The 27,525-nt window shown below is 41.4% G+C and overlaps 1 protein-coding gene across 1 annotated transcript in view; it reads left to right on the forward strand.

Annotated features, from left to right (window-relative positions):
• DNER (delta/notch like EGF repeat containing) overlaps positions 1-27,525 on the forward strand; it is an 88,464-nt gene that overhangs the window by 50,688 nt on the left and 10,251 nt on the right. Inside the window, exons 5-11 of the mRNA XM_054166800.1 lie at positions 5,141-5,286; positions 12,907-13,060; positions 15,348-15,461; positions 19,843-20,067; positions 23,847-23,969; positions 25,828-25,941; positions 27,322-27,453. Coding sequence (XP_054022775.1) covers positions 5,141-5,286; positions 12,907-13,060; positions 15,348-15,461; positions 19,843-20,067; positions 23,847-23,969; positions 25,828-25,941; positions 27,322-27,453 — 1,008 coding nt within the window. The remainder of the gene's footprint in view (positions 1-5,140; positions 5,287-12,906; positions 13,061-15,347; positions 15,462-19,842; positions 20,068-23,846; positions 23,970-25,827; positions 25,942-27,321; positions 27,454-27,525) is intronic.

The raw sequence follows: 27,525 nt of genomic DNA on the forward strand, positions 1-27,525 counted from the left end.
GAACCATGCGAGATTCTCCTTAGCCCAGTTCTCCAACCTGTCTAGGTCACTCAGCTGTCTAGGTACCACAGCTTTGCTCCTGGAGAACTGATTCTATCTGGTTTTCTACCATTTCTATATATCCCAGTTTGCCCTTTTCCAAATAATGAATAACTGACTGTACTGTACACTGGGAATGGGGCATCATCTTTTTCTGGGGCCCTTTTTCTTTCCCCTACCCATTTTGATTTACCAGTGCCCTTAGTTCTAGGACTATATACTGCGCAGGGAAGCTGGTTTGTCTTTGGCACATTTTGTCTTTGAGAATTCCACTGCTTTGCAAAATGTTGAAGTTGTCTGCTGACCCCAAAAACTTTTGGTGTGGGAAAGTGTTGAGAGAGAAAAAGAGAACAGATGGAAACCGATAGATGTTCCACCACTGTCTGATTTCCTTGGGAAACTAGATTAAAAATAAATTGAAAACTTGGGGTCTAATCATAGAATTCTTTTGGTTAGAAAAGACCTCAAAGATTGAGTCCAACAGTAAGCCTAAGACCACCATGGCCATTAAATCACACCCAAAAATGCCGTGTCCACATGTATGGTAACTCCACCACCTCACTGCGCAGCCTGTTCCAATGCCTGACCACTCATTCAGGAAAGACATTTTTCCTAATATCCAATCTAAACCTGCCCTGGCACAATTTCAGGCCATTTCCTCTCCTTTTGTCACCTGACACTAGGCAGAAGAGACTGACCCCCATCGCACTATAACCTCCATTCAGGGTACAGAGCAATGAGGTCTCCCCTCAGCCTCTGCTTCTCCAGGCTGAACAATTCCAGTTCCCTCAGCTGCTCCTTATTAGACTTGTGCTCCAGACTCTGCCAGTTTTGTTGCTCTTTGAACACTTTCTAGCTCCTCAATGTCTTTCTTGCAGTGAGGACTCCAAAACTGAACTCAGTATTTCAGATACAGCCTCACTAGTGCCAAGCACAGGGGCATGATTGCTTCATTGTGACTGAGTGCTCAACTGCTTTAGCAGTCACTCTTCTTCATTCAGGAAATCTTTAGGTGGACTCAAAGACCGGTACTTTGGTACTTTTGTGAACTGGAACTTTACAGCTGTTACAGTTCCCTATGTTAATGTTTTTCTCCAGACCTTAGATGAAGGGAGCTGTAAATGTGGTTCTGAAATTATTCTCTTACCTAGAAGTTAAAAGTAGAATTTAAAACTCTAGCTCAGTTGCTGTTACAGGAATTGGGGAAGGAATTAATAGCAGTGCTATGACCTGAGTTAAGCTGTGAGTCATATTTAGATGGTGAGACAAGCTTCTTCTGGCCTTTAAACCCAGAGATCTCAGGAAGTTATCTGCAACTTGGATAGAGTAAAAATGGCCATGTTTTTATTTTTCTAGTCTTTAGGAATTTGATGAGGCAGTTAGGAATTACAGGAGAATATGTGGTATTCCACTGAGAATAATGATTTTTTTCCCCCCAGTGATTTGCCTGAAGGCTTTTGATACCAAAATAGTAACAAGATGCAAAATACAAAGAAGGTTGATTTAATGTTCCTTTAGGGAACTGTCCTGAAGAATATGTAACAATCTGTTTCAGAAAAGCAAAAGTGAACCCAAAGACATTTTCTAAATACCACATTCTCGCAAGCATTCACTTATAATTGCATGACTGCCAGTGACAATCACATGCAATTGTTAAAGGAAATCTGGCTGCATCTTTGAACAGATGGGAGAAAATGGGGTGTGTATTAAGGCCAGAGTAAATTGGCTTGCTTTGAAGAGGTCAACAGATTACAATAATCTTTACTAGCCAAAACAGAATGTTAGACATTTGGAACTATACTCAATAACTTTTTTTTTCTTTTTTTTTTTTTTTTTTTTTTTTAATCTGGTATTTTAAATATTTAGGCTAACATGTCATCAGCTTAGGCATTGCCTCTACATCTATACTGGATATCATACTTTCCTCCTTTACATAGAATAAACCAGGTTGGAAGAGACCTTCAAGATCATTGCATCCAACCCATCAACCAATCCAACACCGCCCAAACAACTAACCCACGGCACCAAGCACCCCATCAAGTCTTCTCCTGAAAACCTCCAGTGATGGCGACTCCACCACCTCCCCAGGCAGCCCATTCCAATGTGCAATCACTCTTTCTGTATAGAACTTTTTCCTAACATCTAGCCTGAACCTCCCCTGGCGCAGCCTGAGACTGTGTCCTCTTGTTCTGGTACTGGCCGCCTGGGAGAAGAGACCAACATCCGTCTGTCTACAACCTCCCTTCAGGTAGTTGTAGAGAGCAATAAGGTCACCCCTGAGTCTCCTCTTCTCCAGGCTAAGCAACCCCAGCTCCCTCAGCCTCTCCTCGTAAGGCTTATGTTCCAAACCCCTCACCAACTTTGTTGCTCTTCTCTGGACTCGTTCCAGCAAGTCAGCATCCTTCCTAAACTGAGGGGCCCAGAACTGGACACAGTACTCGAGGTGCGGAAGATATGCTTTGAAGATACGGCTTAGGGATCACTGTTCGTAGCACAGACTGCTCATTGTTCATGAGACATGGCATTTTACAAAGTGAAATCTGTAAATGAATAACAAAGAATGGAAACCTTCATAAAATTTTTTTCTATAGAACTTGTAGAATAGGTCATGCTTGCCGCTTTTATATGCTGAATGTAAGTAACGTTTAGCAGCTGTTCTGGAAATTCACCTAAAGTGAAGAGATCATACCTTGAAAACTGTTTGGGACCCCTCACACAGGATGGATGTTGAGGTGTTGGAGCAGGTCTAGAGAAATTCAACCAAACTGGGGAAGGACCTAAAGAACAGGATTTGTGAGGAGTAGATGATGGAACTAGGGTTATTTAGTCTGGAGAAGAGGATGCCTAGAGGAGATCTCATTGCTCTCTACAACTCCCTGATAGGAGGTTGCAGTGAGGTGCGTTTGGTATCTTCTCCCTAGTACCAGGTGAGAGAATGAGAGGAAATGACCTGAAATTGATTCAGGGGAGGTTTAGATTGGATATTAGGAAAAATGTCTTTCCTGAATGAGTGGTCAGGCATTGGAACAGGCTGTGCAGTGAGGTGGTGGAGTCACTGTCCCTGGAGGTATCCAAGAATCATGTGGCCATGGCTCTTTTGGACATAGTTTAATGGCCATGGTGGCTTTAGGTTGACTGTTGGACTCGATCTTAGAGGTCTTTTCCAAATGAAACAATTCTATCATTTTATGATTCAGAGTGTTTCATGCAACTTTGCTTTATAACTGTTTATTACCAATACTATCTTGTACTGATGGGTTTTTTGTTTGTTTGTTTCTGGTTCACTATTGTGCTGTTTCCAGTCTATAATGCAAGAAGCTAGGCTGCATCTTTGAAGTGTTAGGTTATAAATGGATTCCAGAATGTAATAAAGTGGGAAGTATGAGAAAGAAACATGTATGCATACATGTCCTTCATCTGTTCACTGTTACTTTTAAAAAGCATAATCCTGCAAAAGTTCTGTATCTTAGAAGCCTGCCTACATTAAGAATAGTGAAGTCAAATTGAAGTTTGACAATTTCAGGAAGGATCTTTGGCAGTTTTTTTTGTGTATGTTCTCTGTACAATATATACAGGAGACCAAACTCTCACTTTTTATTGTCACTGCACATTCATTCTGCCACAAGGTCCCAGAACAAAACAACTAATTGATAACACACATGGAAGGGCTATAACCTGGTAGTCTAATCACTGTGGTGGAACAACCCAGTACAAGTGAAGTATAGGAGGAGCAGGGTATATTTCTTTTGATACGACCGCTGACTTAATTTTATGTGTCATGGGTTGTATGTGTACCTCATTTTATCTTTTCTGATGTCTTCTGTTTTATTTTCCAGCAAGGTCTGTTAGAAATATGTCTGATAGGGATGTCGTGCTGCAGTGTATTTTAGTAGCTACCAACCATTTTGTTAGTTCCGTGCAATTACCGATGCTATCCAGAGACTCATTAATTTTTCTCTTCCTTGTCAGGTGTTCCAAATGTCATGTTTTGTTCATCTATATCTGGTGTATGACCTTATAGAGTGATCAGATCAGACAACAATTGCAAATAGAAAGATGATTAGGGGACTAGAACATCTCCCTTATGAAGAAAGACTGAGAGAATCAAGTATTTTTATTCTGGGAAGGAAAAATCTGATGGACGTCTCATTAATGCTGATAAATACTTCAAGGATGTGTGTCAGGAGGATGGTGCCCAATGACAGGAAGGGGCAACGGGCACAAGCTTGAACATAAGAAGTTCCATTTAAACATGAGGAGGAACTTCTTTAATTTAAGGGGTGGTGGAGTCTCCATTCTGGGGACATTCAAAAGCCTCCTGGATATGTTCCTGTGTGACTTTCTTTAGGTGAACCTGCCTTGGCAGGGGGTTTGGACTTGATGATCTCCACAGGACTCTTCCAACCCTTACCATTCTGTGATACACAGATAAATGCTGTCAAATTGTGTATACTAAATACAGCCAAAAGGATTGTTTGCCTATTACCAGTGGAATGCAGTTTATGATCTGTGTGCTTTTGAGCTCTAATGTAAATTTTAGACATTCATGTAAACTCCATTTCTCCTCTGAATTTGATTTCAGTATTTGTGGTCATTAAAAAACACAGGGAAATATATTCTTAACATGTCAAATGGTAGCAGGCAAAAACATGTACTTCTTTGAGACCTAGAAAATGACAACAGATTAGAGTTCTGAGTGTAAATTTGTTTTGCTAGTCTGCCTTTTTTTTGTTAATCAAAATAGAATCATTAAGGTTGGAAAAGACCTCTGAGATCAAGTCCAACCTTCTACCTAACACCTCTGTGACCACTAGACCATGTCCCAAAATGCCATGTACACAAGTATTTTGAAATCTCTGGGAATGGTGACTCCACCACCTCCCAGGCAGTCTGTTCCAATGCCTCACCAGGATAGTGTTTGTTTCCAAACTATGTTCTAATTAAATTTAGATAGGTGTATATCAAATATGAGCAATGATGTTCTTAGCTGACAGTTACTTTTCAATTCTGTTTTATTTCTTTGTCTAGTGGTGGAACATGAGGCTTGTATTAGCACATTTTTTCTCCCAGTAAGAAGTGGTTTTTGTTTTTTATTTTAAAGGCTTTTTGAATGATTCTGTGACTAAGTGCATTGTGGCTCTACGCTTGACTGTGATAGTGAAGGTCAGTACCTGCATGCCTGTGGGAAGCCATCCAGATAACCTCCCTTGTTCAGCGAGAGGAAAATGCATCACCAAACCAGATGAGGTAAGGTGGACTTACCAAGACCCTCCTATAGTGTGGAAATTCCATGATACAATATAAATGCAGTTTGAATTGTTCTTGGTCCAAGGCATGTGCCTGCCTTACTCCTGTGTAAGTGTCTTCTAAAGCTCACAGATGTTACTAACAAGTGACAATATATTCATTTACTATTTGTGAAAATCAAGCATTCTAAGGAAATAACTGATAAGAAGTGCAAATGTTCATACCCTGCCCTGGCAACAAAGAAAGTTACTCAGATCAGTTCTAAGAGGATGTGTCTCGTGTCTTACCATCACTACTCAAGTGTTTCTTTGAGATGAGGACCATGCAGTGAACTCTTGGGATCCCCAGTCTCCAGACCAGTGTGTTACAGTTTAAGTCTTCAAGCTTTTGTTTTTAGGTCTGATTTGTTCTAGTAATTCTCTCTCCACATCTCAATAGCTGCTCACTCAGAAACCAATGATCAGTGCAATGGAATTGTACTGAGAAGGAACAGAATGGCACAGTCTGGTGATGTTAGGAAACCCCTCTACAGCTTTCTCCTGTACACTGAGAGATTACAACAGCGACAGTGATTCCCCTGGCCACTCTGAATTTTTTGTGCCATCTGCTAACATGAGACAATTAGAACCAAATATGGCCAATCTGCAGCCTGTATAGTGCTTTTACAAAACCATACTTGCCTTCTGCAAAGGACACCTGGTGTTCTCTGTTACCTTCTACGTGTGTTTAGTTTATTTTGTGGGTGAAAAGGCACAGCACAAATATATGCAATTAAATCTTCGGGTTTATTGACGTTCTTTTGGGAGATAAAAGCAATAGTAACTGTCGAGTAAATATTAACAGCTGTGAGCCTGCTCTGAGCACAGAAAATTTGGCTTATTTAGGGTATTCACTGTTGGTTCATCTGCTCCCATTTTCTGATTTAAATTCTCAATAAGCACATTTGATAGAAAAATGACATTTTGAATTGTAACAGCAATAATTAAATTGCTACAGTCATCTATATATGCACATCAGCCCTAATGCCCAGAATGATTGGGTATCTATTCTTGTTTCTCAAAAAGGAAATGTTGAAATGCTTGAGGTAACGTGTGAAAACAGTGATTGTGAGATGTGTCTAGAAGGAAGTGCTACTCTACCCTACCAGCTGGCTGGTACCCAAATAGTTTGTTTGTTCAGATGCAGTGTCCTATTTTAGCCAGTTTAGATTTTTCTGACTTACTCAATTCCATGTTTTTATTTTATAAATTCAGCATCTCGAATTTGATTGGTGTAAATATGTTCCAATGTGCTCTATATAGCAGCACATCAAAACACCTTCTCTTTCCAATTGTTTTTTTAAACTAAAGCCTTTGAAACAGAGTATTTTCTATTTTTTCATGCCATTTTTTTTTTAGGGTCAATTTTTATGACTCAATAATTTCTTTCTCTGATTGTGTGCCATATGTAACAAAAACGTAAATTACTTTCTTTATCTATGCAGAAACATTAATGCTTTTCTGCATTAAGGAGAATGCATATATGGCCTTGAGTAGTTATCCGTGTTTTATAAATCTTTGAGTCAATAAAATAGCAATAAAATCAAATAATCTTCAAAAAGGCTGACAGATTTGCTTCTTGTCACTGAGAAAAAGAGCAATCAGTATATGTACATTCTCACCTGTGCTCCTGGTACTGGAAGCTTTATGTGTTAAAACTACTCAAACAGCACCTGCCCTTCATAAATCTCTGCCAGCTCCTTTAGTACCCTTGGGTGGATCTCTTCCGGTCCCATAGACAGGCAGACAGAGTGTGTTGGAATTCTTAGTGACTTTAATACAAGCATTATGGCAGTGTGTAGCTGCTTCTCAACTTTGTTTTCTTCAAATATGCTAGTATAGGCCATGTACTTAGAAGAAAAATAAATAGTATCATTTGGGAAATGTGAAGTTGACATGCCTGATAAGAATGCTGACACCTTCTCTACAGAATAACTTGTCTGCATCTCAGAATGGTTATCTGTTGTTAAGCAGTTCAGTTTGAAGTGTTTGGTGCTCTTCCTACTTTCCTAACCCATTTGTTAACTGCACTTTATGGTAAGCTGATCCCTACATCACACTCACAGAGAGACATCAATACTATCTGACATTTCTTCCTGCTTAATAATATTGTTTAGGCAATGACTGATTGTTACATTGTTTAAATATATTAATACTTGGATTATAATAATCAGTTCCATTGCTCTGAAATGAGATTTTTGGTTCAGGCAGAGCCATGCATTGGCATTGGAACAGGCTGCTCAGGAAGGTGGTGGAGTCACCATCCCTGGAGATGTTCAAGAAATGAGTAGATGTGGCAATTTGGGACATGGTCTAGTGGTCATGGAGATGTTGGATAGAAGGTAGGACTTGATCTTAGAGGTCTTTCCCAACCTTAATGATTCTATGATTCTCTGCTGTTTGTGCCTGTGTAGACAGCACAGATGTTCTCTTCCTCTCTGAGGACTGGTTCTTTGCATCCTACTCTCAGGTCTAGCTTAAAACAGCCATGGACTCATCTACCTAACAAACATTATGCCTCTTTGTTCTGACAGCCTTATGGGATGTTAGACTTCTTGGACCTCTTACTTGGGGACTCTGATCTCTTAGAATGGTATGGAATTTAGGTACAGCACCTGTATCTTTTGACATGTCCTACTCATGTCAATTTTAATTAAAAATGCCAATTTTTTCATAGTATTTTTTCTGGCTTTGTTCATCCAGAACAGGGCAGTTATTGAGACAGACAGAAACCTTGATTTTTAACTAAGTCTAAACTTGTTAATCCATTCCAAGAATGACAACCAATGCTTTAAATCAGTGACATAGAATCATGGAATGGTTTGCATTGGAAGGGATCTTAAAGATCATCTAGTTTGAACTCCCCTACCGTGTGCAAGGACACCTTCCACTAGATCAGGTTGCTCAAGGCCCTGTCCAGTCTGGCCTTCAACATAACTTAGTATCAATAAGAGAATAGCTGTGAAGGATGCAGCAGGCAACATGTGTATGTGCTTTATTTATCTGGGTCCTGATCCTATCCATGCACAACGGCACCACCTGACTCCAATGAGACGAGATGTGAAGGACCACACTAATTTTGAACACTGGTCACTGTTGTCTTCAGGGACCAAAGTGATCCTTGATGTGTTTTTATATGGAAATGTGGAAATACTTACTGTGTATTTAATTAATTGCTTAGTTCTTAAGTAAAAGTGATTATCTGTTTCACTCTGGTAGTCGCTGTTCTGTGTAGCTCATATAAACTATCTTTGAAGTAAATTACTGTGCTATGTGATTATAATAATGCTTGCCTGTCTTTCCTTTCTGTTGAATTACAGCCTTAATTGGAAACCTGTCATTGGTGATGTGTGAGATATGCAGAGAGTACTAGGCTTGGGTAAATACCAGAACATGTATAGACCTTATATTTAGCAGGCACTTCTGGCACTCCTGATAAATAACATACTCATAGTTTTGAGGTTTGCAGATAAACAGTATTAATCCTTGTTTAAACTCTACCAATGTGTCATGGGTTGAGTTGAATCTGCTGCTGATATTCAATATCATGCTGCCAGCTTCAAAATAAAATTTCTGGCTGGAGCAAAGTATTTATGAGGCTTGGAGTTCAGATTGTAACATGAGAGGCTTCCTGTTCTGGTTGCTGCTTTTGGTTTTGCAGGGTTTTGTGCCATTTGTGGCTGGGATTCTGTCCAATGGTATTTTTCTTTCTTTCCTATTTCCTTTTGTGTAATCTCATATCCCTGCAATAGAGTAGTAAATTGTCTTTATCTCAACTAACAATTCTGTTTCCTGGGCCCTTTCTTCCCATCAGTGAGGAGGAGAGAGAGGGAAGGGGGTGTGAGAGTGAATTGTGTTGAACCAGGAGAGTCCATATTCATTCCGGTGCTGTGGGAATAGAGAAGAACGCAGTGTCAGTTGTGGCATACCACTTGGCTGCCTTTGAGTCCAGCTGGTATTGGAGCTCCAGCACGTCTGGCACGGTGGCACTCATTGCTGGTATAACCTCATTCAGGCCACAGTAGTCCACTGCCAGGTCTCCATTCACCATTTGATTTCTGCACTGGCCATACAAGCTGCCGAAGGGTGAACAAGCTTTAGTGGCTCTCTAGTTGTCCAATTACTTTAAGGATCAGGGAATTGCGGCTGCTGCTATATTGCCGCTGGTGCACTGTTGCAGTGGCAATTAGCACTTCCTGATCTTTAACATTTAGCAGCCCTACCACAAAAGGGTCCTCTGAGAGACTGAACAAAGCAGTCAACTGTTTTCTTTCCTCTGTTCCTAAGGTGGCTGTACCAAACACCAACCAGTATCCTTTTGGATCCTTGAAATACCCTCTCCTAAGATAGTCTATATCAGGATGCACAGGGCCCTGTGGCCAGTCACAATGGGGTGTTTGTGCCATTCATTCCCAGTTTGGCTTGCTTCAACTTCTAACATGCTCAGCACCACAGCAAACACACACAGGATGCCAGTATATTGGCCCCAGCTGCCCCAGGAAAGCAACTATGCCGGGGGGGGGGGAGGAAACCAACAAACCACCACAAACATATAAAACACTTTCTTGAAAAGCTCAAGCCTTGACTGAATTCTCTTGCTTTTTGTTATCTCAACCCTTTTGTCTCCTGCCTCGAATAGATTGTCAGAGTTAAGACAGCTGCTTTTGAGCTGCACGCTGGGATGCCAAATATTGACTGTCCTGGGTTACCACAGCCTGCTCCCATGCACCCCCCCACAGAAATATTTGTAAGGAAAAGGAAATCTGGATTTTTCTGAGTAAAGGTTTTTATTTGTATGAAGATCACTGTTTTATTTTCTACTTAGGTGACAGGTATTTATTTTTAGGAAGCAAATATGAGTCAAAATAGAAGATACAACACTAACCTCATCTTTTTGCTTCTAGTTCCATGCCCATTCTGCACTATGTATTACAGTGTTGGTGCATTGGAATGCCTTCCAGCAGTAATGATCTGGCTTTGAAATGAGTGATGTTGCCATCTAGTGTTTAATGAACAAAGACAGACACTTGATCTAAGTGTATACTGCAGATGAGAATCATAGGATCATAGAATCATTAAAGTTGGAAAAGACTTCTAAGATCATCAAGTCCAACCTTCTACCCTGTACCTCCATGACCACTAGACAATGTCCCAGAGTGCCACACAGAATCATAGGATGGTTTCAGTTGGAAGGGTTCTCCAAACATCATCAAGTCCAACCCCCTGTAGCGAGCAGGGACATCCTCCATTAGATCAGGCTGCCCAGACTCATGTCAAGCCTCACCTTGAGTATCTCCAAGGATCACCTCACTGTCCTCCATGTGCCTTGTCAGAGCTTCAAAGAGAATCTGTTCCATGATCTTCCCAGGCACAGAGGTGAGGCTGACAGGTCCATAGTTCCCAGGGTCCTCCTTTCTGCCCTTTCAAAAATGGGTGTAATGTGTCCCTTGGAGAGTGGTCTGGAGTCTACATCAGCCAATTCTGTCAGCACTCTGGAATGCATCTCATCAGGTCCTACAGAGTTGTGTATGTTCAGGTTCTCCAGATGGTCATGAACCAAATCTTCACATACAGTGGGAAGGACTTCACTGCTCCTGTGCTTACCCTCTGGTTTTTTAACTTGGGAGATGTTAGGAGAGACGTTGCCAGTGAAGACTGAAGAAAAAAAAGTTGTTGAGAACCTCAGCCTTCTTCTCATCTGTTGATACTAATTCACACTATTTGCTTTGTGGGGGGTATGACATGGCTGTAGAAGCCCTTGTCAAGTTCAGCTCCACCTGTGCTCTAGCCTTCCTGACCTCATCCCTACACAATTGGGCAGCATCCCTATACTCTTCCCAGGATACCTGTCCCTGCTTTTACTTATTGTGCATGTCCTTTGTGGCTTTTAGCTTGACCAGCAGGTCTCATCTCAGCCACGCTGGTCTCTTCCTTTCATTGCTAGATTTCTTGCATGTGGGAATTGAGATGTCTTACCTTGTATGGAACAAGTTCTTAAAGATCTGCCAGCTCTGTTCTGCTCTGTATTATGGGACCATTTCCCAGGGTGTCCTATTGACTAACTCCCTGAAGAGAGGAAAGCTGAAATTCAGGGTCCAGAATATGCTCCTTAACTGATTTGTGACCCTTAGTACTGTGAATTACACAAGTGCATGATCACTGCAGTGCAGGCTGTCTGACATCCCTGATGAGCTCACCTGCACTGGTGAACAATAGAGCCAATTTGCATCCCCTTGCCAGGAGTGTCTAGTTCTTGTTTCAAAGCACTCCACAAGCCCCCTGGATTGCCTTCATCTTGCTGTGTTGTTTCTCCAGCAATTGTCAGGGTGGTCGAAGTCCCCCAGCAGCAGGACAAGATCCTGTGAGTGCCATGCCTCCTGTATCTGGGGTAGGAATGCTTCATCAACAGGCTCATCTTGATTGGGAGGGCTGTCGTAGACCCTGACCACAAGGTTCCCCTTGTTGCCTTGGTCCCTAGGGATCCCTTGATTCCTACCCATAAGCTTTCAGTTTACTCATAGCTTTTCTCTGGGGACAACTCTTCACATTAAATCCATTTCTTAACATAGAGAACAACCCCTCTATCCTTCCTTCCCCTCCTGTTCCTTCTCAACAATTTGTATCTATCAATAACCACACTCTGAATTTGTCCCACCAGGTTTTAGTAATGGCCACGGGGTGTGTGTTCATGTAGAGGCACCTCAGCTGGGCAGCTGGCTGCATGACTTTCTTAGCAGAGCTTCCCTTGATTTCCTTGAGGAGTTTCTTTGCTGGTTTCTAATGCTGAAGCAGCCCCCCGTGAGTTAATCTTCTGCTTACCACAGGCAAGGCAAGCCTGATTTCCTCCCCCTTCACATCTAGTTTAAAGCCCTATCAATCTACTCATTTTTTGAACGCTTCCAGGACAGTGACTCCACCACCTTCCTGGGCAGCCTGCTCCAATGCTTAAGCACTTTTGCAAGAAAGACATTTTTCCTAACAGCCAACCTATACCTTCCCTGGCACAATTTAAGGCCATTTCCTCTCATTCTGTCACCTGATACTAGGGAGAAGAGTCCAACCTCCACTTCACTGCAGCCTCCTTTCAGGGAGTTGTAGAGAATGATGAGGTCTCCCCTCAGCCTCCTCTTCTCTACTTCCCTTAGATCCTCCTCACAAGACTCCAGTGCCTCACCAGCTTTGTTGCCCTTTTCTGGACATACTCCAGCACCTCAATGTCTTTCCCATAGTGAGGGGCCTCAGACTGTGTTAAACCTACAGATTAGTTATTCCAGTCTACAATGCTAATGCCTGGAATGTAATAAAAAAATGCATAGAGCTTTGGATTTCGTGGATGTGCTCCTAGTCTCCTCATCTATTAAAATCACTTGATGTCATAAAACAATTTGAGCTGAAGAGCTGATGCAAGTTTAGTATTTCAAAAAAGTAACTTTGTGCAGTTGTATTTATGGGAGCCACTGTCGTTTCAAACAAGAAAACAACAAAGCCATCTGTGTTCAGTAGGGTGTTCTATGAAAACATCATCTTTGAAGCTTTATTGTGGAGTACCTATCCTGGGTTGTTTTTTTGTTTCTTTTTTTAGGCAACTTTTTTCTGTGACTGTGAGGACGGGTATCAGGGTTCCCTGTGTGAAGAATTTGATGCTTGTCATAGCCAGCCCTGTCAGAACAATGCAACCTGCAATGATGTAGCACAGAAACACAATGGGAACAACTTCACCTGCAGCTGCTCAGCTGGTAGGTTTTGTGTTACGCTTTGAATAATGCATTTTTGGTTTAGCATTCAGGGCATATCTTTTGCAGGGCAATGAACTGTGAAACTTCAGATACCAGGAAAGAAAGAAAATACAACCACATAAGTGCAGTGTTTAAAAGGATGTAGAAGAATTTTCATCTGTGAAAAATGCCATTGAAAAGACACATCTGAACCATAAACTGAGTGAATTATTCATAACTAATAGAACTTTATTTCCATTGCCTATGGAAAAAATATTTTTTTAATGGTAAATAAGGGTTTAACTACCATAAATGTACCCTACTCTGCTCTGGTGAAACCTCACTTCAAGCACTGTGTCCAGCTCTGGGGCCCCCAACACAAGAAGAACATGAACCTGATGGAGTGAGTCACCAGGAGTGCCACAAAAGATTATCAGAGAACTGGAGCATCTCTGGTACAAAGACTGGCAGAAAGAATTGGGGCTGTTCAGCCTGGAGAAGAGAAGGCTCTGAGAAAACCTTATAGCAGGCTGGGGAAGGACTATTGAGAAGGGCTTGCAGTGACAGGACAAGGGGGAATGGTTTTGAACTGGAACAGGGTAGATTTAGGCTGGATATTAGGAGGAAGTTCTTTATAATGAGAGTGGTGAAATACTGGAACAGGCCGCCCAGAGATGTGGTTGAGGCCCTGTCGCTGGAGACAGTCAAGGTCAGGCTGCATGAGGACCCTGAACCACCTGGTCTAGTTGAAGATGTCAATGCTGACTGCTGGGGGGTGTTGGACAACATGACTTATTAGGGTCCCTTCCAGCCCTATACATTCTGTGTGATTCTGTGCATATGGAAGTTTCAGAAACATTTGTATGTCAATAGGACCAAATTTCCCAAATGTTGATAGCAGGAAATGTTATGAACATAAGTGTCAGCACAAAATTAATGGGTATAATAATTCTTAATGTGCATCCCACCAGGAGATGGTATTTTTCCCTCCCCCCAGGGTGATTGCTTAGCACCTTTTAATTTTTAGCCTGTGCCATATTTGCTATGAAATTCTTCAATCATACCCTCTTTCAAATGCACAAATATGCCCTGTAGATAATAAGAAGATAGGACATAATTATTTTCCTAAAGCTAACAGAATGTTATCTCTCCGTTTCCCCCATAAGCTCTAGTGACAGTCACAAGAAGTTAGATTCTCATAGTAACCTTCAGAGCAGCACAATGATTTCTGCCTTTCTATGCCTACATTCTTTTGGATACACATTGAATTCCAGAGTAATTTTTAGCTTTCACAAACTTGGTAACAGTTGGAAGATGGAAAAGTGTTTATGTGAGTTAAGTATATTCAGTGCTGTGTCATGATTCATAAAAATAGGGAGCTGAATGTGAGAACTTGAAAAAGTGTGAAGCTTCAAGATGAAGAAAAAACCTAGCTGATGTAGTCCTGCTGATTTTGTACATTTCATATTAATTTAAGTTAGAATTACAGAAAATCAGTAGTTATCCAGTGTGACAAGTGCCTCAATCTGGTCCACAGGATCTACCTCATGAGACCACAGTTCTGGTTTGCAATCTCATTATTTTTCTACAGTTTTGATGGTTTATGGGCATGAGTGCAAATACAACATTCAACAGAATTTATTTTGCCAGGCTTTGTATTGCAGGAAATAGGATCATAATTTGGCTCTCTATAGCATATAAAAGCAGTCAGAGGAAAGACTTACAGATCCTTTTCCACAGTAGTGCCCAACTTACTCCAGGTTTAACGATCTGTGTTGAGAACTGTTTTAAGGTGACACCAACAGATTCTAGCCTGCTCAGAAGACTTACCAATGCTAGTTTTGATTGCATTAGAAATAACAATGTAATCAAAGTAAGGTTTTCTTTTTCTTTCCTCCTTCTCTTCCATTTCCCCCAGAAGTAGTGAATGACAGTCATTCAGCATATGCACAAATAAGTCATAACTAAAGATTTGAGTCGGAAATAACTTCTGGTTTTGGTTATATGGGTGCTGATGAGGACCCAGCTCCAACCTCCATTACACTAGTGCTGTCAGAATGATGCTGCTATTAAAACCCAATTGATATAATCTCTACATTTCTACTACTTATGTTTCTCCAGTGAAGTATAAGTTCTAATTAAAACCCTCATTTTATAAGAAATTAGAAGACTGTCCTGGAATCTGTTTCTTTCTTTGGTTAATTTTATTCAGGAAAACTAATGGTACTGTCTGAATGACCTAGTAATACATTTGGTGCTAAACCCTCGTTTTCACTGCATTTTCTGAGTGTTGTGTGCTTGTTTGTAGGTTATACTGGAGAGCTGTGCCAGTCAGTGATCGATCATTGTATCCCGCAGCCGTGCCAAAATGGGGGTACCTGCTCATCCAACATCAATGGATTCAGTTGTCAGTGCCCAGAAGGTAGACAGCAAAGACCTATCCAAGTAACTCATGCAAATTGCAGGGTGTACTTATCTGATTTTTCAGTTGTATTTATATATTTCACTACTTTTAAAATGCCGACTTAGGCCAGAAAAAAACCCCAAAAAACATCCAGATGAGGAATCTTTGTATAATCAGCAATAATATATGGAGTATGGTAGGAGCTTAGTGTTTCAGTGCATCTCAGGAGACAGGGTGTGGTCTCATTTTTGTGTTGTCTAGTAAGGATGTGAAAAAATTATGCCTCCTTTATAGTATTTCCATATTTCTGCATGTGGGTCAGTTGACTAAAATGAGTGTAACAGCAATAATTCAAAACTAAAGGAATTATTTCAGTCACCTAATCTACTAATGCCAATGAGCTGAGGAATTCAAGGGCTACAAAGATGATGAGGGGACTGGAACATCTCCCTTATGAGGAAAGGCTGAGAGAATTGGGACTTTTTAGTCTGGATAAAAGAAGACTGAGGGGGAATCTCTGAAATGCTTCGAAATATTTCAAGAGTGGGTGTCAGTCTTTTTTCAGGGGCACCCAGTGCCAGGACAAGGGGTAACAGGTGCAAGTTTAAGTATAAGAAGTTCCATCTAAACAGGAGGAACGTCTTTAATTTAAGGGTGCTGGAGCACTCAAAGAGGCTGCCCAGAGAGGTGGTGGAGTCTCCATCCCTGGAGACATTCAGAAACAACCTGGATGCGTTCCTGTGCACCCTTCTCTAGGTGAACTTGCTTTGGCAGGGAGGTTGCACTCAATGACATCCAGAGACCCCACCCAACCCCTGCCAGTCTGTGATTCTGTGATAATTCAGATAGTTCATGGAAGGAAAAGGCTGATTGAACAAAATATATTGTCTACATTTATTAATGACTGCCTTTCCAATGCCTCTTCTTCCTTCCTTTGAGGTATTATCTTCTCATAGAGGTATATTTGGAGAGCTTTGGTTTGAGTTTTGAAGAGATTTGGTTATTTTTGTAAATACAACAACGGGTAGTTAATTGAGAACTGCAGATGCAATAACTTGCAGATCTGCTATTTTTAGCATGTCCTCAAATTTTCCATTACAAAAACCTATCATACAGATTTCTAATTTAAGTCAGGTCTCTTGCTCTGCTGCTATTCTCCTACTGTGCTTACTGCTAATTGCTTGTTGAGAAGAGGCCTCCCTTTCTGTACTGCTAATTCAGCACAGTGGGGGGAAGGTAGCCAGGGAGCTGATGTATGTGGAACAAATGAAAGCCTGGAGACAGAATGTAGTTAGGCAGAAAAGGATAAGAGAATATGGAAAGCGTCATGAAGGCAAAAGAAAAAGTTGGCAGAAGAAGGACTGAGATGGAAAAAACCAAGGAATGACCTTGAGATTGTGCATTTCTTCTACAAATGAAATCTGTGGTTCATATGATAATTTACAGAAGGTAAAATCTGAGGCACAGAAATAGCCTGGATCAGATATGAATCTTATGAGGAAAGGCTGAGAGTCCTGGGGCTGTTTAGTCTGAAGAAGAGAAAATTGAGAGGAGGTCTTATTGCTTATAAATATCTGAGGGGTGGATGTCAAGAAGAAGGGGTCAGACAATAAACTGCTATCTGAAGTTGTTGCTTTACCTGTACTAAAAAAAAATATCAAAACCCCCATAAATTGCCTGTGTTCTCTTTTAATACTTACCTCTGTATTTCAGATGTAAAGGTTTTGTAGTCCTGACTCAGTAATTCACAGACTTTTTTTCCCCATACGTCTGTGTAATTCTTGCAAGCAAACTGCTTGTTCTACAGACTGTATAAAATGTAGTTGAACAGTATCTTCAGAGAATATTTGATTTCCTTGACTTGTAGGTGGCTCTTCTGCTTTTAGGAGCCAAGTAATTAATATCCCACCACAGTGAGAAATCTGGCTTCTCTCCAGAGCTTTTCTATCTGAAAACATTTTCTGATCTAGTTTCTGTCACTGCTCTGGAGGTCTGTAGCATTATATAAAAAATATCACCTGATTTAATACTTCTGTTCTTCTTGACAACTAGCCAAAAGGTGTGATCTATTTAAGCACACATGATGTATTGTGCTTTTTAGCAATATAAATATTTTCTAATGTTGTCTTGCCCCTTTACCTTCTGTATTATTCATCTGGTACATTTTTGCATTCAGATCTTTCAAATTACCAGTGGTTTTAAAATTTCACTTCTGTCCCTATTACACCAGTAATGACCTAGATGCAGGGTTGGGTTCACAAAATCACAGAATTACTGAGGCTGGAGTAGACCTCTGAGATCATCAAGTCCAGCCTATGACCTAACACCATCACATAGACCATGCCACTAAGTGCCACATCCAATCTTTCCTTAAACACCTCCAGGGATGGCGACTCCATCGCCTCCCATTCCAGTGTTCCTTTCCATGAGGAAGTGCTTCCTAACATCCAACCTAAATGTTAGCCCTCTGAAGAACAGTTCAGGGAATATTTCTTCACAAATGAATAATGTAAATTTTTTAATTACTGTTTTTCCTCCAACATTTGATTCTGTTTTCAATCAGTACTTCTCTGAATTTGAGTTTGCAGTATTTGTTCTCAACAGTTTTACTGCTGAGGACCTAAATGTACATTTAAGACTGCTAAAATAATAGACCTTCAATTCATATGTGTAGCAGCTGATGCTTTGAGTATTTTCAGATAGCTAACAGAAGATTTAAATTTCCAGAATCAGCTAAACACATTTCACAGTGCAGTCAAAGATAGCACAAGGGCAACATGTTTTAGTGTATTTTAAACCTGCATATGTTCTTGAAGTGCTTTGTCACTTGAAACATCAGCCATCTGCCAGCAAGCCCCTCTTTGTAGGGTAGTCTATTGCAAAGGTTGTAGTGAAGCAGCATTAGTGTCATCCTGTGACCTCAGGTCTCTTTGATCCTTTTTAAGCCGGTTTCAGAGTTAGTGTAGAGATTTTGCTGGACTCTTCCGCTGATCTCCTCCTGAGAGCAGTTAGAAGTCCTTGTAGATTCTTTCAAATTTGCCCAGAGTTTTATAATGGCACTCCAGGCTTTTTTAATGTCAGCAAACCACTGCTGGAATGAAATACTTGATTTTATGGTTTCTGTTCTTTTCGGTTTCTGATGGTTATGCAGATGGTTATGCATCTACAGGAGGGCTCTCTAATATAGGATTCCACAGAATCTGTTTGTAAGCTCTCTCTCTTCCATGTGTGCAGGTGGTCCTGACACAGCCCATGAAGCAATCTGAACCATAGGATAGCAAAATGGAGGGGACAGCAGGCTCTTGCCTGTTCTCTTGATGAGTTACCTTTGACTAATCTGTAAAAAGCTCAGTCTGTAGGTAGTTTATTTTATGGCACAGCGAACAGAACTAGCTACTTTTTAAGGTTCCTTCCAACCCCAACCATTCTGGCATTCTTTGATTCTGTGATTCTGCTAATGAGGAGTATGTTCTTGTAAAAGAATTCTTTTAAATTACTGAAGCTCAAGGAAACTCATGTGCTGCTTTAGCACTTGTTGTCCTTAACATACACATTTCACAGTAATGCTTATTTGCTTATTTTTTATTTGCTTATTTTTCCAGGCTATTCTACTTCTCCTTTTCTAGCCAGAAAAATCCAGAAAGTGGATAAGAACTGTCAGTTTCGACAAATATTTTGGCAATTCACTGCCTTAATCATGATAGCATGATTCTACCTGAAACACCTTTTATCACATCATGTTTGTGGGTAAAATTAGGACTTAATATAGACAGGAAGTTTTAGTAATTTTCATACAGTTAAAAAATAGGAATATAGATAGAGTACTGTGTCCAGTTTTGGGCACCACAGTATAAGAAAGACATTGATTTGCTCAAGTGGGTATAGAGGAGAGCAATGAAGCTTGTGAAGGCTCTGGAGAACAGATTTGATGAGGAGAGACTGAGGGAACTGGGGTTCTTTAGTCTGGAGAAGAGGAGGCTTGAGGTAGACCTCATTGCTTTCTACAGCTACCTGAAAGGTGGTTGGAGTCAGGCCAGTGTTGGCCAGTGTCTTCTCCCAAGTAACTGACAAGACAAGAGGTAATGGCCTCAAGCTGTGCCAGGGAAAGTTTTGGTTGGGTATTAGGAAGAATTCATTTACTGCAAGAATGGTCAGGCATTGGAACAGCTGCCCAGGGAGGTGGTGGAGTCATCATCCCTGGAGGTGTTCAAGAAAGTAATAGGTATGGCACTCTGAGACATGGTCTAGTAGTCATGGAGCTGTTGGTTACAAGGTTGGACTTGATGATATTAAAACCTTAAAGATTCTATAATATATCAATGGCTTACTTTTAACTTGCTTTAGTTATTAGAATTGTATACATAGCAGAATGCTTATCAAAATCATTTATTTCTTTTAGGGTTTTTAGGAACCTCTTGTGAAGACAAAATAGACCCTTGTGCATCATCTCCCTGCCAGAACAATGGAACCTGTTATGCAGACAGACATGCCTTCTCCTGCAGTTGTAGTCCTGGATTTACAGGACCTACATGTGGTCAGCTGATAGACTTCTGTGCTCTCAATCCTTGTGCACATGGCATTTGTCGCAGTGTTGGAACCAGCTACAGATGCCTCTGTATCCCTGGTTTGTACCAAGCAGTTACATGCTGTGTAAATCTTCTAATATTTTTATAGCTAGATCCATTTGTAGTTTAAAAGTACTTCCATTGTTTCATTTCAGTGTATTAAACATACAGAACAGGTGTTCTATCTGTTTAGAATAATGATAGAAATCTATGCATTCCATACAGATAATCCAAAACTGCAGAATGAGCGCTGAAAATAGCCACAGGTCTCTGTATGGCTTGGCTGGTACTTACAGCTGCATTGCAAAATCATAGTCTACAGGAGAAATCATTTTAAGGTGATCAGTGTCATTGGAATGACGACCTGGGAGGAATACAAAGAAGGTGTCTAAGCAGCCAGGGATCAGTTTAGAAAGCCAAGGCCCAGAATAGAATTCAGTCTGGCTAGGAACATCGAGGATAACAAGAAACATTTTCTACGTCAGTGACAAAAGGAAGACCAGGGAAAATGTGGGCTCTGTCTGGAAGGACATGGGAGACCTGCTCCACAGCATGTAGAGAAGGCTGAGGTACTCAATGGCTTTTTTCCTCTGTCTTCATGTGGTGGGTTGAAAGGAAAGGCCCAGCTTTCCCTGCCCCACTAAGAAGAAGTAAAGGGAAAAAACCCACAACTAGCCCAGCCGGTGTAGCAAAGGGAATGCTGTATTTACAAAGCAATGCTCAGCAGGGAACTTATGTACACAAATACACAGAATTTACAATATATACAGAAATATACGGCAAAGAAGCAAAAACAGAAACCAGACCCCTGACAGAGGAGGCTTCCCCCTGTGCCCCCTTCACCCCCCCCCCCACCTCCCTTTTTCCCCAAAGAGGAGTAGAAAGAGCAAAGGGGTATTAGCAAGGCAGACAAAGGCCTAAGTACAGGGGAGTTTAGTATCTTATCTGTTATTTGGCCAGAAGCGGCCACCTAGAACGGAGGCGAAAGGAAGCGAAACTAAACGAAAGTTCCAGCTGCTCTGGGTCTCATGCTCTTACTCCCCCATAATCCACCAATGAAATTCGTTTAGAATACAGAATATTTACAAACATCTAGCCAGAGTGCCCCTTTCTTAAAGGCACAGCCTCAAAACGGTCACACTTCAGTGGTAAGGGCTTTAACCACACCATCCAGATTGAAGAAGGCAAGGACAGGGACTGGGAGAATCAAGATTCTCTCACTGTAAGAGACCACCAGATTCAAGAACATGTAATGAATCTGAAGATGCACACATCCATGGCACATGACAAGATCTATGCATGGTCCTAAATGAACTAGCAGATGAAGTTGCAAAGCCACTTTCTGTCATATTTGAAAAGTCATGGTGGTCTGGTGAAGTTCCCACTGACTAGAAGAGGGGAGACATAACCCCCTTTTCAGAAGGTTAGATAAGGAAGACCCAGGATGCTGTGGGCCAGTCTAAAGTCTAACCTCAATGTCCAGCAAGATAATGGAGCAGATCCTTCTGGAGACTCTGCTAGGGCACATGGGAAACAAGGAGTTGATTGGTGGCAACCAACATAGCTTTAGCAAGGGAAATCCTGTCTGACAAATTTGGTGGCATTTTATGGTGAAGTCACAGCATTGGTGGATAAGGGAAGAGCAACTGACATCATCTTCCTGGACTTGTGCAAAGCATTCAACACTGTCCTACACAGCATTCTGGTATGTAAATTGGAAGGACACAGATTTGTGGAATGGACCACCCAGTGGATGAGGAATTGGCTAGATGGCTACTCTCAAAGAGTTGACATCGATGTCTCAATGTCCAAGTGGAGACCTGTGACAAGTGGAGTCCCTCAGGGATCAGTACTGGGACTGGTGCTGTTTAACATCTTTGTTGGTGAAATGAACGGTGGGATCAGGAGCACCCTCAGCAAGTTCATTTCTGACACCAAGCTGTGTGGTCCAGTTGACACACTGGAGGGAAGGGATGCCATCCAGAGGGACTTTGACAGGCTTGAGAGGTGGGACTTTGACAGGCTTGAGAGGTGGGCCCAGGCCAGTCTCATGAAGTTCAACAAGGCAAAGTGCAAGGTTCTGCACCTGGGTTGGGGCAATCCCTGCACATATATAGGCTGTGTGGAGAGTGGATTGAGAGCAGTCCTTGGGCATACTGGTGGATGAGGCACTTGACATGAGCCAGCTATGTGTGCTGGCAGCCCAGAAAGCAAATAATCTTTGGTTTAATTTGACTAATTTTGGCACTTCCCCCCGCCTTTTTCCCCCAAAGTGTGTTCCTATAGAGCTATAAACTTGAAAACTGCATTATTTAAGAGGAAAATAAATTCCCAGTATATGACAGATAAATTAAGGAGTAATATTGGATAGTTGGTCAGCCTCTTCTCACCAGTATCAGGTGAGAGAATGAGAGGAAATGGCCTGAAATTGTGCCAGGAGAGGTTTAGTTTGGAGAAGAGGAAAAATTTCTTTCATGCAAGAGTGGTCAGACATCAGAATAAGCTGCCCAGGGGGGTAGTGGAGATAATTTTGGGAACTCAGTTCCAAAATTTTCTGCTTCTAGATGTGTAAGTGACCTCAAAATGTTCTCAGCTCATCTGTTTCTGTGAATGGCATGGGCAATTTTCATCTGAATAATGTCATTGTGCAATGCAGAAGAGTATTTTCTGACATGTAGTTTGTTTTGTATGTTTCAGGATGTGAAGATGATAATTCTTTCATTACAAATTTTCAGTCTTCCTTTTTGAAGTGCTTAATAGATTTGCTATTCATTTGCATCATAGAGGAATCCTTACAGAAAAGGATCGGGTGTTGAGCTGAAGAGCAGCAGACCTAATCCTGTTTAAATAGAGCTGGCATATCCTGTCTTACTAAAAGCAGACACTAGAATTCATATCAGTTGATAATCAGGAAGAAAATAATTAGGAAGAACTTCTTTACACTGAGGGTGGTAAGACAATGGAACAGATTGCCCAGGGAAGATTGTGGATGCCCTCTCCCTGTAAGTGCTCAGGCCAGGGCCCTTGAGCAGCTGGGTCTAGTGGAAGGTGTCCCTGCCAATGATGTGAGGGTTTAGAATTAGATGTTCTTTTAAAGTCCTTTCCAACACAAACCATTATATGACTCTATCAATTAGTTCCAGATCTGACAAAACACCTTCTTGGACTGCAGGTAGTTGAAATTGCTAGGTGCTGTTAATTTTTACACCTGAGATTTTAAGAGTTGAGTATTTATCTCTTTGTTTTGGATATTTTTCTCCTCACCCAGCCCTAAAGTGAAGAAATCTGTCTAGAAATTTAATAACTTTGTGTTGCAGCAAAGTTTTATATTAGGCTTTCTTAAAGGCAAATGGAGTTTGAAACTGAAAGCAGACATACAGACATTAACACCTGCCCTCTAAATAGATATGATAGTATATTGGGGGGGAGGGGGGGACACAACTGAGGTGTGTCAGAAAAATTTCCACAGAAAAGTGCTTGTTACTTCTGAAGTAGTACCATGGAGTGTGTTTCCTCTGCAGTTGATTGTTTAGCTCATGCAGTTTAACAGATGATTATAGGAGCTTTTGCATGTATTCATGTTGTTTTCAGTGGTCCTGGTCACCAGCCTTGTGCTTATGGCCTCATTTTGGTTTGGCACTAGGTCTTCTCTCAGGACATGGTGCTTCCAAGATTTTTTGGGTAGTTTCCACCTTAAAATCAGTATCTTAACATGTTATCTTTCTGCACAGTATATGTCTGTTAGCAAACATCTGCCCATAGCTTACAGTCACCTAACTATCAGTTTTTCCTGGGAAGTGTTTCCTAGCTTGCTCTGTTTCCTCGTTGTGTGATATAGGTTACCATGGCCTTTACTGTGAAGAGGAATATAATGAATGCCTTTCTGCCCCCTGCCAGAACAGGGCCACCTGCAGAGACCTGGTCAACAGATATGAGTGCGTGTGCCTTGCTGAATATGAAGGTAGGATGGGCTCTTTTTTTGTGTATTCAGTTTCAAATCATGCTGTGAGAACATTCTGAATGTAGTTTCATGTTGATAGTGTTATTTTCTTTTTCTGTTTTGTTTTTAAGATTGAATGACTGTGTCTTAAGGACCATTACCCCAGCATTTCCTCGTGAAGTGTATCAGTCCTTATTGGTGCTGATAACTAACACTCACTACAGCTGCTTGAGGCTAAGTCTGTATTTCATGCTGGTGATTGCACTGCACTTTAACAGAATTCATCATTTTAAAGGCTTAATAAGGAAATGACCCTCAGCTTTTCCTGACAGTTTAAAGAGCACTAACCATAATGTTATGACTTGGTGTTCTGTTCTCATCTGACCTGCACACACAGCTGAGAGCACTGTGTGTGCAGCACATTTTGCTTTAGAAGAAAGGGGGGGACTGTTGTGAAGGAAACACACAAACCAGGTGACTTATAGCCACTGATTTATTGCAATTAAATCTGCTCTCCTTCCAACACAATGAAATTACAGGTTTGGATTGTGTTGGAAAAATGTTCCTCAATCATGGAATCAACAAGGTTGGAAAAGACTTCAGAGATCATCAAGTCCAACCTATCACTCAACACCTCATGATTACCTAAGCCACGTCCAATCCTTTTTTGAACACCTCCAGGGACAGTGACTCCACCACCTCCCTGGACAGCACATTCCAGTGGCCAATAACTCTTTCTGTGAAGAACTTTCTCCTCACCTCAAGCCTAAACCTCCCCTGGCTCAGCTTGAGACTGTGTCCTCTTGTTCTGGTGCTGGTTGCCTGAGAGAAGAGAAGAGAAGAACCCCCAGCTGTCTACAACCTCCTTTCAGGTAGTTGTAGAGAGCAATAAGGTCTCCTCTGAGCCTCCTCTCCTCCAGGCTAAACAACCCCAGCTCCCTCAGCCTCTCCTCATAGGGCTTGTGCTTGAGGCCTCTCACCAGCCTTGTTGCCATTTGCTGGACACATTCAAGTGTCTCAATGTCCTTCTTAAATTGAGTGGCCCAGCTATTAAACTGTTTGGAGTGATGAACCAAAACATGCACACAACTCACTCATAAAAGAAAAATCTCCCATGGATAGCCAGCATATATATGTATCTGTGCTCACCAAGGCAGGGGGTGGTGTGAGGTTCCTTAGGTTCCATTCTAAAGGGGAGAAGTTCCAAGCTGCGAAGGCTGTTTCTGTGGAGTATAGCGAGAGACAGCACTCCTCTCCATAGCACAACTCCATTTGCACCCCTGTCGGTTTGGTTGTGCTCAGTTGCTCCATTAGTTGGAGGGCTGGTTTCTCCAAGCAAGGAACTGGAGACTGAGAGGCACCAGAGACAAAAAGCTGATAAAGTTCAGCTCCTCAAAAGCCTCACCTCTAGTCCAGGTATTTCCTGAGCTGGCGTGGGGAGGGAGGTTACAACTGCCATAGGGACCTGGTGCTACAAGCAGTTTTTCCTGGTGACTGAGCTTGCTTCATTCACTTTGTTGCTCTCTAAAACTTCTTGAAAGGAGGCTGGAGTGAGCTAGGGGTTGGTCTCTTCTCCCTAGTACCAGGCAATAGGAAATGATCTGGAATTGTGCCATGGGAAGTTTAGATTGAGTATTAGGAAAAATTTATTTCCTGCAAGAGTGGTCAGGCATGGCAATAGGTTGTCCAGGGAGGTGGTGGAATCACTGTACTTGGGGGTGTACAAGAAACATGTGAACATGGCACTCTGGGACGTGGTTGCATGGCCATGGTGGTGTTAGGCTGAAGGTTGAACTTAGTCATAGAGGTCTCTTCCAACTGAAACAGTTCTGTGATTCTATGATCATGTTAATGGCAATTATCAATTTCACCTTTTCAGGAACACACTGTGAGCTATACAAAGATCCCTGTGTTAACATCAACTGTCAGAATGGTGGCACTTGTGACAGTGAAGGCCTCAATGCAACATGTATTTGTGCACCTGGATATACAGGCAAGTGATTTACATACTTGCATGTTACACAGATTGCCTGGTTGTCAGTGTTCACTGTGTCCAAAAGAAGAGGAATACCAAGTAAGGCTGTCTCTTCAACAAAACTATTTTGGAATTTACTGAATTGGAATCAGTCTAGTGAAATCAAACCATTCTTGATACTGCTTGCAACTGCTTTGAACTTTATGAATTTTTCAGGGAAAAAAAAAAAAGAAAAAAAGAAGCCTGTTAGTAAAAAGAGTGTGTGCTTAACATGTCACCACCTTACTGCTTACCTTACTGCTTGAGGCTAGATTGCACTTTAAAAACAGTGTTTTGAAGATTTTCAGGTAAGAGGGTATACTAATTGGAGGCTTCAAAGCTGTTACATGTTTTAACACTGACCTTAGTTACTGTGAACTGGAGAAACAACTTATTCTGTTACCTTAATATACCATTGCTAAAACCCCTGAAATGCTTGTTAGGAAATCCATTTATACTTCAAGAATAATGGTGAGTGACTGGTTTGATCCTTGGCCCTGCATTTAAACCAACATGGTCGGTGTCATCTGCTGTCAAGATAATTTACCACCCAATGCTCTGTTAGTCATTTACTGTAATATCCAATGGGATAGTAAGAAATAAACCTCATCCTATCACTGCAAGGGCTTGTAGTGATAGGGTGAGGGGCAATGGCTTTAAGCTGGAAGAGGGGAGATTTAGACTGCCTTTTAGGAGAAATTCTTTACAGCGAGGGTGGTGAGACACTGGAACAGGTTGCCCAGCAAGCTTCTAGATGCCCCCCACTCTGGAGGTGTTCAAGGCCAGGTTGGACAGGGCCTTGAGCAACCTGTGGAAGGTGTCCCTGCCCATAGCAGGGCTAGCTGGAACTAGATGATCTTTGAGGTCCCTTCCAACACCAGCTCATTCTATGATTCTGTGATTCAATGCTTCATAGTTGTTTTGTAGATCAAATTGTGCTTTTTGCTCTGTGCTAATTAAAGAGTATTTTTGGGGAAAAGAATTAGCTTTCTATTGTACAGTGACTGTTTCTCAGTGGCACCGATTATTTACATCATTGTAGAGCACTTCAGAATCTATGTAATAAATTGTAATACCACATTTTCTTGGATCAAATTAACATTTAAAGAAATGAGGCACACATAATCTGGGTGAGGTTAGCCAAGCCAGCCCTTAGAATTTGTTTTTACTTATTTGAATGAGGATAATATTCCCATCTTCTCTCAGTTATGGAATACTTTTGAATGTTCTGAGAATAAAGATGCTATTGAGCTGTAAGGGGTTTTGTGTCTAGACTAATGATGTACCTGCTACATGAGGCACCTGCTATATACAAGTTTGGTTTTTGTTGCTGTCCTGTCCTCCCCCCTCCAATATAAGGTGAAGAATGTGAAGCTGATGTAAATGACTGTGACAGCAACCCATGTCACCATGGTGGAACTTGCATAGATCAGCCTGGAGGTTACATTTGCCATTGTCCACATGGATGGGTCGGTGCAAACTGCGAAATACGTAAGTTTTGTAATGTCATTCTGCTTGCCACAGCTAATAGGTAGTGGGCTGACAGACCAATGAGGCTAGCTC

Source organism: Dryobates pubescens, chromosome 13 (assembly GCF_014839835.1).
Source record: "Dryobates pubescens isolate bDryPub1 chromosome 13, bDryPub1.pri, whole genome shotgun sequence".
NCBI lineage: Eukaryota > Metazoa > Chordata > Aves > Piciformes > Picidae > Dryobates > Dryobates pubescens.